A 17,769-nucleotide genomic window follows, 5' to 3' on the forward strand; every position below is an offset into this window, starting at 1 on the left:
GTCTTGGGATGGAGTGATGTCGTTGGCGCCGGCGATGGGGTTGGTAAATTCTTTGACGATGTTGAATAGTTCTTTGCTGTTGTGGACGTTGTTGTCAAGTCGATCCTTGAATGCTGATTTCTTGGTGGATCGGATCAGTTGGTGGTGTTTGCGGATGGCGATCTTGAAGGTGGTCAGGTTGTCAGTGGTTGGGTTTTTTCTCCAGGCTTTCTCGAGGGTACGACATAACTTCTTGGATGTCTTAATGTCATAGTTGAACCAGGGGGCTTTTTTGCTGCTTTGTTGATTTGGTGGTTTTTCAAGGGTGCAAGTTCGTCGGCGCTGTGGGTGATCCATTGTGTGAGGTTGGTGGCTGCTTGGTTTGGGTCCGACGATTTTGCAGGAGGGTTTTGGTGAAGCGAAGTGAAGAGCTGGTCGGTGGTAATTTTGTTCCAGTTTCTTCGGGGGATTGGTTGTGGGTCGTGGTCTTTTTGTAGTTGAAGTGAACGCAGCTGTGGTCCGTCCAGTGGAGAGTTGTGGTGTGGTTGAAGGAGATGTGCTTGCTAGAGGTGAAGATTGTGTCGAGCGTGTGTTCGGCATAGTGGGTGGAGGCTATCAACAAGTTGTTTGAGTCCGAGATTGGCCAGGTTGTCCAGAAGGGTGGTGGTGTTGCTGTCGTTTTTCTTTTCCAGGTGGAAATTGAGGTCTCCCAGTAGAATGTAGTCCTCGGAGGGGAGGGCGTGTGGGCTGATGAAGTCAGTGATGTCTTCGCTGAATTGTGTGCGGGGTCCTGGTGGTCTGTAGATGAGGGTGCCTCTGAGTGTGGTCTTGGGGTCGGTGTGGATCTGGAAATGAAGGTGTTCGGCGGCTGCGAGGATATCGTCTGAGCTGGTCGTGATGCGGATGGAGTTCTTATGGACGATTGCAATGCCTCCTCCTGTTTGAATGGTGCGGTCCTTTCGGATGATCTTGTAGCCGTCTGGGATGGCTATGGCGATGTCGGAAGCTGAAGAGGCGTTCATCCAGGTTTCTGTAAGAAAGGCGACGTCCGGCGAAGTGGTGTCGAGTAGGTTCCAGAGTTCAATGGCGTGTATGTGGACCGAGCGGGTGTTGAGTAGGATGCACTTCAGGTGGTTAGTGTCGGAGCTCTGTTTGGAGTCTGTGGATTTGGTGTGGGTCCTGATGCAGTTGAACTTGCAGGTGAAGGGTCCATGGGTGTGTCCTGGGGCGGCTTGGTAGCAGTCTTGGGTGCGGCCGGGGTTGAGTGCTGAGAGGGAAGCGGCATCATATGTTAAGCAGGAGGAGTGGGATTTACGAGGGCCAGGGGGTCTGGCGCGGTCTAGGCGCGGACGGGCGCAGACGGGCTTACCTTTGGCGCACCTTCGGCGAGCATGGGGCGCGGTTGCTGCGCTTGAACGCTGCGCGCAAGTGCATCTGATATAAGTGGATAGAGCGGCTGGGAGGCGGGAGCGGGGTGGAGAGGCTGGCTACGAGGCACAACAAGCAAAATGGCAGCGAGACCAAAACCGAAACCAGGAAGAGATTGGGGCACAAAGGCATCGGCACAATCGGGCAATAATTGTAAATATTAAATTACGCAATGCGAGAGCAGAGGGCACAATAATTCTTCTAGGCAGCAGTGAGCATTAGCAGGCAGCAATTAACAAAGCGCTACGATATGATGCATTGAGCACTAGCAGGCAGCAATAAACAAAGCGCTACGATATGATGCATTGAGCACTAGCAGGCAGCAATAAACAAAGCGCTACGATATGATGCAACAAAGCGCTACGATACCCAGGCACAATTCTTAGAGGCAGAGAGGCAGTGCTAGCAGAGCGCTATGATATCCGGGCAGGGAGCGTGGGGAGCGACCGCTTCACAGAGAGTCAGACGGTCACGGTCCTTAGAGTTCCTTGGCTTGACTGGGTCTTTAGACAGCTTCTCCTTCAGCAGGACATGGCAGGGACAGTCCCTCTCTTCGGTAGCCACCAGGTGCAGTCCTTGTCGGTGCAGCCTCTTTTTGCTGGTTCACTTTGTGCAGCAGGGCAATCCTTCTTCCAAGTTGGTCGAGATATGAGTTCTGGGTGCCCTCTTTATGCTTGGAAGGTGCCCTCAGTACAGGATGCGATTGGTAGCCAATGGGCTACCAGGTTCCCTCCCACCTGGTGACCACTTCCTGTAGAGTTTGGTATCCAGCTATCCCAGGAGGTACCTTTCTGTCCACTCCCAAGATGGCGAGACTCCTCTCTCAATGTTCAAATCCCACCAGCACACCCCCGGGGGTTTGGCTTCCTCAGGGTTACCCGTGCATGGGTCAACCAGTTTGACAACTAGATTCCTCTCTCTGCATCCAGTGCTAGCCAGATTACCTCAACAATGGGGCAGCCCTCCCTCCTGGCGTTACCCATCTGTCTTTCAAAGGTGGCTTCACCTTTAAAGCCTGACTTTTGGGCCTAACGCCTAAGAGGCTTCATGCAGGAGGGAGGTGACACCTTACCAGCCTGCAATCCCTCATTGTTTTTCTTCCTGAAAGTTGTTGGCACGTCTCTCCAGGTGGGCAGAAAGCCGTCTCGTGGACCAGGCTCCATGTGTGCCTGGGAAGGCCAGGAATTTTTAAGGCAACCCAGTGGTAGCTTTGCTAAAGCTGCCAACAAGTTGTGTTAATTTCGACTTAAGATTCAAGTCACGCTTAATGTAATGAGTTGTTTGATATATTGAAGTGCCCACTTTGGTTGCACCGTTCAGGAGTATAATGTATTACATTTTCAAAAGATCTCTTGATTGCCAACATTTCTCTGCCTGTAATGATGTAGTTTAATTCTGCTGGGGAACATTTCTGGAAAAATAGTCCACTCGATTCACCTGCCCAGCGATTTGATTTCTTTGGATTAAAACACCTTCCATGGCATAATGTAGAGCATCTGTCTCCATAACAAAAATGGTCGTTCAACATCTGGATGATACAAAATAGGCGCACAGAAAAGTGTTAGAAAAAAATATTAAAATCTCTTTAGATAATATAAAGGTAGCTTCTTTACGAAGAAGTTTGGTTATAGGTCTAACTACCTCAGAAAATACATAGATGAATGAATCTTCTAAAAAAAAAAATCAGCAACGCCTAGAAAACCTTGGACAACTTTGATAAAAGTAGGTGTAGACCAGTAAATTATTGTAGTTTCCTGTGGGATAAATATAGACCCCAAAATTTCTACTTGTATGGAATATGCTCCTCAAATTTGGCAAACGGATAATAGTCTATTAATCTTTGTAATACTGCCTGAACATGTTACACATTTGTTTCCAGAAATTCATAATAAATATCACCTAGGTCAAATTCAGCAATACACTAGCTAAAGAGAGTGTAATTTTACATCAAATTACTTCCTAATTTGCACACAAAAGGCAGAAAAATTGTACAGCGTTGGGTTATTGTAATCTGCTAATGAAAATTTGCAGTTTTCCACTCGAGTACCGTGAACAAATGCTACTTTGGTATTCAGGGAACATAATGGGTTTACACAGAAAATGTAGTTGACACTGATTAAGGAATAGTGCAAACATTTTGGGATTAATCATCCCTCTGGAGGGGCTAAAGGTATTGCAAATTGTACTTGTGGGTATGAATGCACATAAGAGTTAGAGTTTTGAACTGGGGCTGGTAAGGTCCAAGGATTATTATTCGGAAGGCAATGAAATCTGGCTTCAATAAAGAACCTAATTCTATTTTACGTGACTCAACTCAAATTGTAGTTTTGTTCTCTGATCTTATTAGACTGACTTTCTTTTGTGATTTAATTACTACTTCTAGGGTTTGAGACAAGGTATTTTCAGAATCAATTGCTTGGGATGCAATAATATCATGGACTAGTCAATCTGTCAAGTTTGCTCCAATTTGCCAATCCAGATCGAACAGTAGTGATGCTAATCCTCCTGACTTCCCGGAAGCCAATGGGAGCCAAGCAAAGGACATTCTGCTAGTCAGCAGTAGACCCAGCTAAACAGGGATTGGACGAGAGAGAAACAGAAATACTAAATATCTTCACTCTGCTTGTTCTTACAGCTGGGCTCACCCTGCACTTTATAGGTGTTGATATCTAAAACCATAAACGTCTCTTACTATTTCATCACTTGAATTCCAAATCACTGCTCCTAATATAACATTTGATCTAACGTGTGGCAATCTCTGTACTCCCCACTCTCTATAGTTGGTTAACACTGTGACTTTCAATAGCTGAAATACAAAATAAGTTCTGAAATGGCCACCACCATTGCATGTCTCAAGAGTCTTGTGGAACCATGGGAGTTGCAGTTTGTTCTGACTGCATCTGTGTTGTTCGCATAGATTGCGCATCTCGGATGCGAAGCCTCACACCTGGGTTTGCGTAGGTTTTGTGCACCGCTGACCTCTTCTACCTTGGAAGAATTGCACACTCATGACGGTAAGAGGAGCACATCTCAACATGTCCAGTAAGTACAGGTGAGCACGATACATTCATCATGAGCACTTCTTACTGATTGCTTGAATACTAGGGTCAGTACACTGAGCAGAGCCCTACTCAGGAAGGCAAGGTATGTTGTGAAGTGTGGACCTATCTCTAGAGGGCAGGAATATAGAGAGCGATCTAGCAGTGAGCTGGTACAAACTTCTAGATTGCCAAGAGCCCATGCTGAGATCAATGACTTAGCGATATAAAAAAGGACATTATTGATTGGTCCTTCATATACTTCGGATGTGGTACCTGCTTGATGTTTCTGTGGAAATTATGATGTCACCGGGTGGAAAGGGAGGCTGGCTAGAGAGGTAGGCAATGGTGTGGCAGCAAAATAGAATTGGTTTTATTCAAGTTAAGCCCGAGGAAACCATCTAGTGATGAGTTGCTGTCAGTCAGTCGGAGAACCACCATTGTTGGAGAGAAATGAAGTTTGGGAATGAGAAAAAAATCTGGACATCATGAGCACATAGGTAATGACAGAACGGAAAGAGGAAATTAGGTCATCAAGAAAGATGTAGGAGAAAAGGAGAGAATGGTTGTTGCTCAACAATGGGAAAGATAGTAAAGGGAAGAACAGGGCAGCCCAGTAGACCAAGAATGACTGGTGGGAGGGATAAGAAGAGAGCCAGTTGGGGGTGTCCTAGTAGAGCAGTAAAGGTTAATAGCAGAGTGGTGTGGTAGATCGTATTGAATGCAGCAGTGCGCTTGAGGAGAATAAAGTTTGAGAGGGTGCTATGGTGGACAGTAGTTAACAGAATGGTAGAGGGTGATTTCTAAGATCTGAAACTCAAGTGAAGTAGGTTATGCAAGTTTTGTTGAGAGAAGGAGGGTGAGATGATTGAATAGTGGGTATTGGGCCGTTAGTTGGAGTGGGAGAAGTAATCAGAAGTGTGGATGTGTACACGGGTGTGGATTAGTCTTCTTGGACATATTGTTTTCTATCAAGTACAAGGAAACATTGCATGTTTATTTTGTCCACTAGACAAAAAGGCCAAAAACCCTGCAGTGCAACTCTTTTGGCTGGTGGTTTCTAGTACTACTTTATGGATCTGTGAAATAATATTGTCTGCCATTAAAGCAAAGTTTGTATCCATATGTATGAGTTGTTCAAACTTGTATATATGATTCATGAACGCAAAACCTTTACTATTAGGGAGAGCACTCTTAGGAAAGGCAGTGACTATGAGCTCAGCTTGCATTGCTGACACTGGTTCAAATGTAACAATTTGATGCTATTTATAAGGCTTCCAAAACGCTCACTGAATATTTGCAATTGCATGCCTAAGCATAAAAGCAAGATTTGTGATTGTTTGCGTTCAAAATAAAATGTACACAAAAAGAATTGCAACTTAGAAAACAGGCATTTGGTAAAGCCAATAGATCTGGCATTGTAAACCAGCCCTTTGCGTTTGCCAAGGCGTGTTTAGGTCCGTCGTTGCTTTTGTAAAACCTATTGTTTACTTATAGTTTACTGACTTCCAAGCCCTCACCAATATGAGAAAAATGTTTCAAAGCAAAACATTTTTTTCTCTGAAAAAGCGCCCAGCCTCTTACATAAAGGATACTACTTTAAGTGCGGATGTGCTCTTTATTAAAAAAAAAAAAAAAAGTAGAATGCACTCCCTAAAAGTGAAGTTAACCAATGGCTGAAGTGCGCTGACCAACTGTTATGTGCTGTATTCTGTGGAAGTGAATGAAACAATAACGGTGCAACTGGTTAAGAGGTCTACCTGAAAACCACTCTGTTAGTATATCAAATGTATATAATTTTAGTAAAATCACAAGGTTTTGGCTAACGCTAGACTCCAAAGCATTTTCTAAACTCTTTTCCAACTTGCAATATGTCTATGCAATGCACCAATGTGTACAGTGAACATTTTCGGAAATTCACAAGAATTTACAAAAGTAGGCCTGGCATCTGTACTTTTAGCAAACCTTTCTGAATTCAAATTTTCCTCAAGCATAGAGCAAATATAGAGATCCTCCTGCTTATATCTGGGGAGCAATTGCCAATTCACTTTCCATGCGCCCCTTTTTTTCTCGCCCTTGTCGGGAGTAAAGATACCATTACACGAACACAAAGAAGTTGGTAGGAAAGCAGAGATGCAAGCACTCTAGGCTGTTTCACCTACCTGGGCTTCTGGCCGTGCATTTACCAGCGCCCTCTGTGGCTGGACTGTGTGACATGTCTCACTACATCCTTCACATACCCCCTCTTGAACCTTTCTTCTTCACAGTCCCACAGTTTTACTACATCATATACAACGTGTGTGAAGTCCAGCTGCATCTCCCGCTTGGCAGTTGCACTAGGATGTAGGGTGCTTAACTACGCATGACCCTATGATGCTTGATTCTTGGCTGTGTGTGTGTGTGGGACTTTCTTCCATGTACATTCTGCTGGATTCTTAGCAATGTTTAGGAAGGGTTCCATTGTAAATGTTAGTGAATATGCCATAAATTGTCACTCCATATGTTTATATCTAGACACTGATGCTCTTTCATACCCTTGAACTTATATGTACAATACTTGAAAGTTTCTACCTTTTGTGGGACTTGCACATATGCATATTCTTACGCAAAGTGTAAACACAGCTTCAGATATTTCATTGTGAATCAGTCAGATAGGGTGATACTCTGACCAATTGTTTGAATACAAGTCCTTAATCTAACAAATGCATAATGTTTGTTGTTTTAATTGATTTTGCCAGCTGACTCACTAAATGAATTTAAGAGCAGCTTAGATCTACATGCTGCGTCTGACCAACATCTGCTCGGGTGACAATGAGGCTTTGATCACAGGAATGATAGTTGTGACGGAAGCACCTTAGAATGCTTTCTACATATTTCCATGCACAAGTAAGAAAGAAAGACTTTTATAAACAAACTTGCATTGGAATTCCATTATTGGAAAATGTACATTTTGATTTAATTTTTTTTTAAGCCAAACTCAATTTACAATCCCAAGTCCACTCCATGGCCATAAATGTGCTGTTTCAGTTGCAAGTCTCTGAGGAATTTGCCTCTTGATTCCAGAGCAAGATCTCAAAACCCTGGTGCAATCACTGATGCGATCTAGAATCGACTGGTCTTCCCAAGATTCATCTCACTCCCAAAAAAAGCAATCCCGCATTAAGCAGCAGGGTTTGTCTCTGAGGCGAAAGGAATGACACAGTTTCACCGATTCTGATAGCACGTGACTGGCTTCCATTTAAAGCCCGGGCTATACTCAAAATGGCTTGTAGCACTTGAAGGGCCCTACACACATCCACTCCACATTGTCTGGCTGAGAACATTGCATTATCTGTTAGACCTTTACAGAATGGTGAAGCTCTTGCTCGCAGCACCTCAGATCTTTGGAAAATCTTAATTTATGTCCCGGTCCGTTTCTGGAAGTGCAACCGGAGTCTGCCTCTACTTACCTCTCTTCTGCATAATATTATACTCTATACGTGTACCACTGTTTACTGTTTATTGTATTTTGACAATTGCTGTGTCTATTTCATTTTTGTCCTCTCTTCCAACCTATTGTAAAGCGCTCTGATATCCTTCGGGATCTTGTTCGCGCTATATAAAACTTTATAAATAACCTATGCACCGCTACCCCGCAGGCTATCTTTAAATCTGAACTGAATGCCATGTTGAAAGATATTTTAGTTAACTCTCTTCTCCATTCTACACCTCAATGGCTTAGTTTCCACATGGATTGGTGCCGCGCGGCTCACCTCTCTACTTTGACTTGTTTGGACTCCTTCCTCTACCTGGCATCCATCCACATGCGGTTACTGAACATTTCTGACTGTTGTAATTGATAACTTACTTTAATGGTCTTTGTCTTTTTTAGTCTGTGGTAATGTAATCTATACGCCTGGTGTATTGTAATTTATATGCTTTATGTAATTATCTATTTCTTTTGTAAAGTGCTCCAACGTCTTTTGATGTCCACGCTATAGAAAACTGTATAAATAAATAAACTGAATTTGCTGTAGGATTATCATTTACAATATGGAAATAAAGTATGTATTGGATGCTGATCCCTGCTATGAATTATGCTCTCTTTAATTGTTTCAGGTCTGCACATCAATGAGTATTTATATTTTCAAGTGGTGAGCCCTGGGGACATTCGATACATTTTCTCTGCTACCCCTGCTAAAGATTTTGGCGGCATATTTGTAAGTATTGAATGACTTTTAAGTTTAGTTTTCTTCACTGGTGGAATCATTTCCTCCCTTATAAATGTTGCCAAGCATGGCCAGTATCCTCCTGTTAGTACTAAATAATATGTGTCTAGTCTGATCTTAGCGCTGTGCCTAGTAAAATATTTTGGAGTACGTTACGGTTCTCTGATGCAAACTCCATTTGACCAACTTTAGCACCACTTGTCAGGAATTTACTACAAATAATCTGAAGTCTAGATTGCAGCCCTCTTTTTCCACCTCTGTTCACTTGAAGACTTTTCGCTGTGCCCTTTTTGTGTCTTAGAATACCTCCAGTCTTACTGACCCTCTGAAGCAAGTGAAGGCTATCCACAGAGACACTATTCCAGACACACTGCGATGGACCATAGACAAAATGCTCAGTAGACTCGCACTTGCCCGGTTCCTTAACCTCTCCCTCAGCTCCCTTCACGCATTTCCCACTAAATCTAAGGGTTTTACACAAGGTTATAAAGTTCATGCTGTTTTACTTGGTGCATAGAATATCATCTGTCCGCTATTAACATTTTCCTCAATCATGCTTCATTCCAGACCATCACTTGTCTTTTTTTTTCTCAGAACAGACGCTATGACTCGATCCATCTGGTCCCTGCAGATCCACCGGAAGCTTGTGGGGAGCTGAGCAACGGAGTCTTCATTCAGGATCAGATTGCGTTGGTGGAGCGGGGGTAAGTGATTTGATTCGATGAATACATTTGTATCGCGCAAGTGTGCCCAAGGGTGTCTTGGCGCTGGGGTTGGCAGGACGGAGTGATGCTGATATGGGATTCAAGCAGTTGGAGAATAGCCATGTTTTCAGTGCTCTTCTAAAAGACATGAGCGAAGCGCTGCTCTTTATCGAGATTGGCAGGAGGTTCCAAGTTTGAGCTGTCCCTAGTAGGAATTTCCCCACAACCAGTTCGGCATTATTTCCGATAGCGGGGGAACCGTATGGCCATTCATTTATGAATAAGAGGAAGGGATCTCCATCTCATTGTTCCTTACCTTAGAACTGATTTATTTCCCTGGATGAAGGGAGGGAGACCATTATTGAAATATGTGAACTTTCTGTACAATAAGCCTCGTCCCCCATGCTGTTTTTAAGCATACTGGGAGAAACCGACTGATTTATTCAAATACCCAGCTATATATTCTGCATCCTACTTTGGATTACTGAATAGATCCTTACGTGGACATTGAAAGGACTTTCATCGCGACCTGTTTTGTTTGACTTAGTATTGCTTTATGAAACGGATTTTGAATTTTAGGTCCCCTTATATTTGCTAGTATCTGAAGTGGTCCTGAAGAAGGTGGTGTCTACTACACGCATCCCACCGAAACGCGCGTCGACCTAGTGCCGAGTCTCAAATTTTTCTTTCTGTGTGAGACCCGAGTTGTTGATAGGAGAGAATTCTTTCCTGTCCTTTAACCTCTATCATTGACATATATTGTATGCTGGTAGTTGTATGGGAGTGAATGGTTTTTATGAGTGGATTGGTTTTTTAGTATGCAATCAGGATTGTATTAATTAGTATTGTTGTGTATTTATTCATTTTTAGTATTTTTCTGCAATAATCATAGTTATAAAAGAAATGTACTAAGGATTATATGCATTTATGATATCTGTTTTGTAACATAAAAAATGAATCTATAAAATGAAAAAAGTTTTAGAAAAAAAGATGAAAATGTTGAAGAATTAAAATCCTGAGATAATTAACTCTTGTCACTGGTATATCTTTAAAATAAGAGTTGTTGGTCAATGAGGGAAATTTTGTGATATTTATAAGGGCCAAAGTTGTAACAAGTGTTTTTAGTGCATCGGGGGAATGAATGGATAATTCTTCCTAATCATCTTTAAAATACCCCAGAAGGTGGAGGAAAGCTTATTGATCTGACTATCAAATGTCAATCTGTCATCAAAGACAACACCTAGGTCCTTAAACTTAGGGACTGGGATTGGGCATTCCACCATCTAGGAGACCAAATGGAAGCATTGGATTCTAGTAACATGACTTCAGTTTTTTCGCTGTTCAATTTCAGGCAGTTGGTCTGCATCCATGTATTTACCTGAGACATGCAGTAGTTCAAACGATCAGCTGTCTCCTCCAGGTTCTTCGAGACTGATACAACCACCTGGGTGTCATCAGCATAGGAGACAAATGAAAAACTAAACTGCCTAATGATTGAGGCCAAAGGAACCACATAAATATTAAAAAGTGTGGGGCTCAATGAAGAGCCTTGTGGCACACCACACAGCAGTTTGAAAGACTTGGACGCTGAGCCACCCAGTTCTGCTGAAAAAGTTCTAGCCATTAGGTAAGATGACAGAGTGCGACCGGTGTCTTGAATGTCCAGCTCCGCTAGTCTGCCAGTTAATATTTCGTGATTGACTGTATCGAAGGCCGCCCATAGATCTAACAAAATCAAGGCGGCCTTCTCCCCTGCATCCAGTGTTCTTCTAAGTTACTCTGCCGCCAATACCAGAGCAGTCTCTGTTCTGTTGCCCTCCTTGAAACCAAATTGTGAATGGCCCAGGAGGTCTCCTGCGGAGATAAAAGTTGTAAGCTGTGTGTCAAGCAATTTCTCCAATACCTTAGACGGGAAAGGAATCCTAGAAATCGGACGGTAGCTACTGGGGTCCTTAGGGTCAAGGGTGGGTATTTTTTAACAGAGGCAGGACTGCAGCTGTTTTCCACGCATCAGGGAATAGGCCTGACTGAATTATCTCTGTGAACACTAAACTTAGTTGTTCACTTAATATTTCTGGGAACTAATGGAAAAGTTTAGGGGGACCAGGATCTGACGGGGCTCCTGACTTAGTTGTCTTCACCACTTGAATAATCTGTTCCACCAAGGGAGAAGAAAATGAGAAACCAGTGCTGGGTGTGCACGTATCTGGCCCTGGCTTAGTGATCTTAGAGGAGGAGTGATTGCTATCTTTGAAGTGTTACAAAATTCCGGGCAACTAGCTGTCTGTGATTTGGCTGGTAGATTGGCTAGTTTTTTCAGTGTAGCAAAAAGCTCCCTACAGGAGTTCTTAGCCTGTTGTGCCTATTGTGAAGCAATCACCCCAATTTCCCTTGGAGGGCTCAGTTTGTATGAGAATCCTTATGGCTGTTGCTGCATTGGATTTAATATAAATCGGGTGGAAATAAAAGTGGGTAAGTAGGATGCTAAGTGGAAGGAAGTAGATGTTTCTGGTATTTGAAGAGTTCAGAATTAGCCCTTACTAGATGACTGAAGTGGTGTTTAGCTGACCCATCTCTGTACCGTACATGCCACTAGTTCCCTAGCAGTAATGATGAGGGGTACAGTTGTAGTGCAAGACCCACAGATAGAAGAGACTCCCTCTCCTTGTCACATTCAAATCTTGTCTCCTGAAATGACGTAAAGTTACGGATGTACATATTATGGTAAGTCTATGCTCGTGGGACCCCTTTGCATGATGTGCGGCAGGTCTATCGAAAAAACAGCTCCAAGGAGGGTGGATGGGGCACCCGAATCTGATTAAAAATCTACAATGGAAGAGAAGACCCCTACTTTAGTGGGGCCATTGTGGTCTCCCTTTTGACATTGTTGATGACAGTACAATCAAAGGTGCATGTGTTGTTAATGTAAGATAGTATTGTGTGTATCGAAAAGTGCTTTGCTTGTCCCATGTTTGAAATATACAGAACCTTATTTTGAAGAACTCCAATGCCAAGACAGTTCCTGGAAGATAGTCTAAGTTATTGGATCCACAATAAATTGTTAATCTACAGAAATGGGGAAACCAAACTTAAAGCATACTAGCTTCTCTAATTGACCTGATTTTATATCCCACTGGATAATCGGTCTAATACTAAACGAGTTGCCATTAATTGCATGAAATACCAAACGTGAAATGGAAGGTCAGGGGATATACACCCCGCATTAATTGAAATAATTACATTTTTCATCATTTTGTCCATACAGTGAGTTACGGAAGAGGAGTACCATACGTTTTCAAGCATTTAAAACTCAGACCTGCAGAGTTTTATCATATTTTGGACTTCTTTTGCCTTATCCACCTAATGTTGTTGCAGAAGAAACATAGCTTTTGAGTCCTGCTGCCTTACTGTAATCAAACTGTCCGCATTAGAAGCTCCTGTCTCTTCTGTAAAAGACGAGAGAATAACCCCCTCCTTAAAGGAAACTTGAACACCAACATTCTGTCCAATTTGAAGCCTCTACCTTTAGTGGCTAAGATTCTGGAGACAGTGGCAGTAGAGCAACTAAAGGACTTTTCCAGCATCTCTCCCATTCTCCTTCATTTATTATAGGTTTGAGCTGAGGTGTGGGACTGAAATAATCTTATTAAGGCTTTGTTTCACATCAGGGTCTCACAGGTTTGACTCTATCTCTCCGTAGCCTTTGAGACCACAGAATATCTCGCCCTCTTTCATCCTGTGCCGTACTGCAAGGTTTCAGGCCTTTCTAGCCGACAGATGTCACCATGCCAAATTAATTCCCTTCCACTCTGAAAGAGTATTTTTTGCTATTGTGTTCAATCAGCCACATCCCCTGTTCCTGATCTATTTAATATTTCTCTTTCCCCTCATTTTGATAACATAATCAGACTTCATATTTGTACAGTCTTACGCTGAGAAAGTTTGTTTTATATGAAAGTCACAAATCATGAGAATATTTCCACAGCTCTGCACGAACTTTTAGATGCAATGGATTTCTAGATGCAGGATATCTACCTGCAGTTACATGATACCAAGACTAGGGTGGTTTATAATTATATTTTTTTTGGCCAAAATGTTGCTCTTCTTTTCAATATCCCCAGTTGCCTACTCTGCTCAGACATTCACTAGCCGCATCAGCAATTTGAAAACACTAGGTTTACAGTATACCAAGGATGGCACCATTGAAAATGAAATCTGTAGTGTAATTAGCGATTATTGCTGCTTCCCAGTCTCAAGCAGATGATGCCATTGCTGTCACAAAGTGAGGCAGTTAAGTCAGCCCCAAATTTTGAAGACATCCTGAATCTCTACTGACTTTCATAAAAGACTAAAACCTTTCATGTTTGAAAGCCTTATTCACTAATAATGACCCTCGGCACTGAAGTTCTACCCTCTGAGCCACTTTCTCTTTGATATGTTTTCTTGTTTAATTTAAAAACAAATAGCGTTGATTAAATGACTTCTTTATCTATGCTTTATGCTATATCCTGACCTCCCTCAGCACCCTTCCCATTCTTGCTTCCCTCTTCAACTATGATTTGGCCTAGCTGCCTTTCCTTCCCACTTCCTCCATCCAGCAACCTCCCCCTTTCTCACCTTCTTGGCTCATCATGAGCGTATGCTATGACCAACCCAACTGACCTTTGCTCCATTACGTGTTTGCGCTTATGGAATTGTTTATTCTTATATTCTCTTCGATGTAAGTGCAAGAATGTGTCCCTTGTCCTAGCTACAGTGCTCTGGTACGCTAGGGTTGGTGGTGCTGTATACGTATGAAATGAAGTCAAATAAATAGGGCAGCTAGATTGAAGGATGGCTTTTTGAGGAAACCTGCAAGTAACACACCTGGTCCTTCCAAAGTTATCAGCCCCTTCCATAAACAATGTAATCTAACGAGGGCCAGTGGAAAGAAACCTCTTTCGCAGTGTCGTAAATTAAAGAAAATTATTCAGGTAGAAATTGACATGTGGACATAAGCGTTGCACGAGTACCCTGGATGGAGCGAGGGCCATGCCCCCTTGAGCAGTAGCTCCTAATCCGAGGCAACCTACCTTAAAGGATGCACCTCTGTTGTCACCTGTGTAGCGTGATTGAGTGATTGGACTGACTCATGAGGTTTCTGTGGTGCAAAGAGTAACTCGTGGCCAGGCTGTCTGATACTGCTGGTTGTTGGAATGTGGCTCAGTTGGTAGGGTGCTTAGTCCAAGATGCACAACTCTTGTACATTTGACGTTTCAGACCGTAGTTACTGGGATTTCAGTCGCTGGGTCACCTCACAGATTGACGAGACCTTGAGATGAGATTAAATACAGTTCTGTGAGCTGCTCCAAACCTTCTACCCTGAAACTGCCCTTAGTGTTATTGAGCCGCTGCTGTTCATTGATGGCAGTGAAATGATTACAGTCCAAATAACCTGTTTTTTAAAAGGGGATGCTACAGGAACTCCAAAGCCTTATTGTCCATGCAGATCTAAAACTCTGGCTCTGCAGTTTTTCCCCTTCAGAACAAATCACTTTAGACTGTAAACCTGTACTTTATTTTTTTTTATTTCTTCATTGATAGGGAAACCTAGGAAACAAGTCTGAAAAGCCTTCATGAAATTTAGAATTCAGCTTCCATCCTTTTAGACTCTTATTACCACCTCACGGGAGTTACTAATTGCAGAGTTACAACCCAGTTGTTTTCCAGTGAGAGTTAAGTCACTAGCTACAGGCTGGGGTGAGTCCAGTGTCAGCCAGTGCTGGGATTAAACTGGCGGCAAGAAGCAGCACACCTCTCAAGAAGAGGGTGACCTGGGTTTCTCTTTCTTATCCAGGTTCTAAGGTTCACAACCAGGAAAAGCCAGGACAGAGAAGTAGAGCAGGCACTCCCAGGGCCTGATATGGAGTTTGGTGGATGGGTACTCTGTCACAAACATGATGGATAGCCTAATGCACTTGTCACAGCGTGGACGGGTTATCCGTCACATTTATGACTGAGTTATCTTCTGCCAAACTGTAAGTTAGACCCATAGTCCTCCCAGCTCCCCCTCCCTGTAAGCGATTCACAAAGGTCACATAAAGTTGATGCACACCTGAGAAGACCTCGGACCCAGTGTCTTACACTTCTTCGGCAGAAGTGTTCGTTATAGCATCCAAACTGGGTTGTTATGTAAAGGAGAGCTGCCTTTGCCAAGTCCCTATATCAGTGGCTCCAGGAAGGAGCTCTTAAGGACAGTTCTACTGACTACAATATAGGCTTTTGAACTTTCTAAAATGTAAATGATTATTGCATTGGAGTAATGTGCATGCAGACCAGTTTAAGATCGGAAATGCAAGTGTCATTTTTTGATTTGCAGATACTTTTATAAAGAAAAATGCAAGAAATCGCTCATGATGAAAAGTATCACTCTACATGCCTCTACAGGTGTATATTATGAGTGTAATTTTGTAACACACAATATTGCTCAACTTATCGTAACATATTTATTACAGAGGTTGCTCTTTCTTGTCCAAAACGCGCAATGTGCAGGAGCACGGAGGGCTGGCAGTGATCATTTCTGATAATGCCTACGAGAACGACAGCTTCTACGTGGAAATGATCCAGGATAACACCAGTAGGACGGCGGAAATCCCAGCGCTCTTCCTTCTGGGGAGAGATGGGTAAGTACCGTCTCATGGAATCACTGGAACAGATTGACCATGTGATGTTAGTGGGATACAAAGCAAAAGGCTTCATCCGTTGCCTTTTGTCCATCATTGCCGCCATTCTGTATTGTTCATTTACCAATACGATTATGGTCTGACATTTTCTCCCAAGACGCCATGAAGGGGACCAGAGTTTTAACCCTGTTGCTTCTCAGTGAGCAACTCATAAAGCACCAATAAAATGTTGAGAGTTTAGGGTAAAATGATGGTTGTCAGGGTAGTGACTTTGCCATGGGTGCCTTGACCTTGCATAGCTGAAGATATCCAGCTCAACCGAGTGCTTCCTTGAAATGGTTTTTGGCGGTGTTAACAGTTTTCAAGTTAGTCGCCACACTGTGCTTTCACGTTATTTAAAGGGGAAAGGTATACTATAATAAACAAACTGGGTAATACGACCAAACCATCGTACAGCAGAGCTTGTTAAACCAAATAAAATGACATTACTAAACGAGACAATGCTAAAGAAATCAGAAGGAAGTATAATGAATGTGGCAGACAGACCCTGTTTGGAGTTAAAGGGTGGACAGGGGCTACTTGGCCTCAGCTGTGGTTCTAGGCACATTAGGCAGATCCTCGGGTCCTCTAGAAGAAAATGTAGACTTCAGGTGATCTACCCTTCACCTCTGGGTGCCTAGCTGTCAGGCGAACCCCAGCCCTAGTTGCCCAGCAGTTGTTCGACTACTGTACAGAGCATTCCATACCATGATCATAAAGGACTTGGAACTGGAAGTGCAGTAGTTTTGGTCCCACTTGGATACAACCATTCCAGACAGGGGGTGTGGATCCTCTGTCTTGTACTGTAGAGCCGGTTTGAGGTAGTTCTTTTAACACATGCTCTTCATACTGCTCTCCAAACTCAGCCTTTGTGTAGTGATGTTTCTCACAGCAGGTAGCACTGAAGAGGTCTCCAAACTGGAGCACTTGCAACGCAGGCACAATGAGGTGTGAGATTTCTGCACCTGGGTGTTATCAGCCTAATTGAAGCAGTAATCATGGACAGACAAGACACAGGCGTGACCTAGAAATGTTCTGACCTAACACAATAGAACTCAAGTAAAGTCAAAAGATCTTTATTCGGATTCAACATCCATAAAAGTACATAAAATCTCAACATCATGGAATATCATACAAGAAACCAAGTCCAAAGCGCTTACATTTAAAATCATGTAATAAAAACAGCAAATTCATCATGGTCTGTATGTGCAAATGACTTCGAAATTAGAAGTATCGAGTTTTGAGTTCATAAAAAAGAGTTGCAATCGGTGACTCTACAAAAGATAATTCTATAATGTGTGCAGGATGCAATTATTTGTGCAAAATAAAGCAATGTGCAAAAACAGCAATTCACATTACAAAACTTTTCAGGGCAGATTCAGTGACACTCTTTTTTTTTTTTTTTTTTTTTTTTTAAATTTTTGAAAACCTTTATTGTGCACGAGGAAAATTAACAAATACGGGCCTACAACCATCCGGCCGGCCACGAACACTCAGTTGAGCACTACAGCTTACATTATGGCGACACAGTACTGCATTAGAACCGCAAACATTGAAAGGAAGAAAAACTGGAGGATAGCGCAGCACCGTGGCCCAGGATGAATGAAGGTTAAATTTTAAAGTTTTTTGTTATGCAACTCTCGCTCAGGCCGTAGTGTTCCGTACTAATAAAATAAAAAATAAGAACAAGGTCCATGTAGGTGGGACACGA

The 17,769-nt window shown here is 42.8% G+C and overlaps 1 protein-coding gene across 1 annotated transcript in view; it reads left to right on the top strand.

The window, feature by feature from the left end:
- Window positions 1–17,769, top strand: part of PRADC1 (protease associated domain containing 1) — a 61,770-nt gene that overhangs the window by 36,275 nt on the left and 7,726 nt on the right. Inside the window, exons 2-4 of the mRNA XM_086960100.1 lie at window positions 8,544–8,644; window positions 9,248–9,357; window positions 15,852–16,019. Of these exons, the coding sequence (XP_086816226.1) occupies window positions 8,544–8,644; window positions 9,248–9,357; window positions 15,852–16,019 (379 nt within the window). The remainder of the gene's footprint in view (window positions 1–8,543; window positions 8,645–9,247; window positions 9,358–15,851; window positions 16,020–17,769) is intronic.

Source organism: Lissotriton vulgaris, chromosome 3_1 (assembly GCF_964263255.1).
Source record: "Lissotriton vulgaris chromosome 3_1, aLisVul1.2, whole genome shotgun sequence".
Classification (NCBI taxonomy): domain Eukaryota; kingdom Metazoa; phylum Chordata; class Amphibia; order Caudata; family Salamandridae; genus Lissotriton; species Lissotriton vulgaris.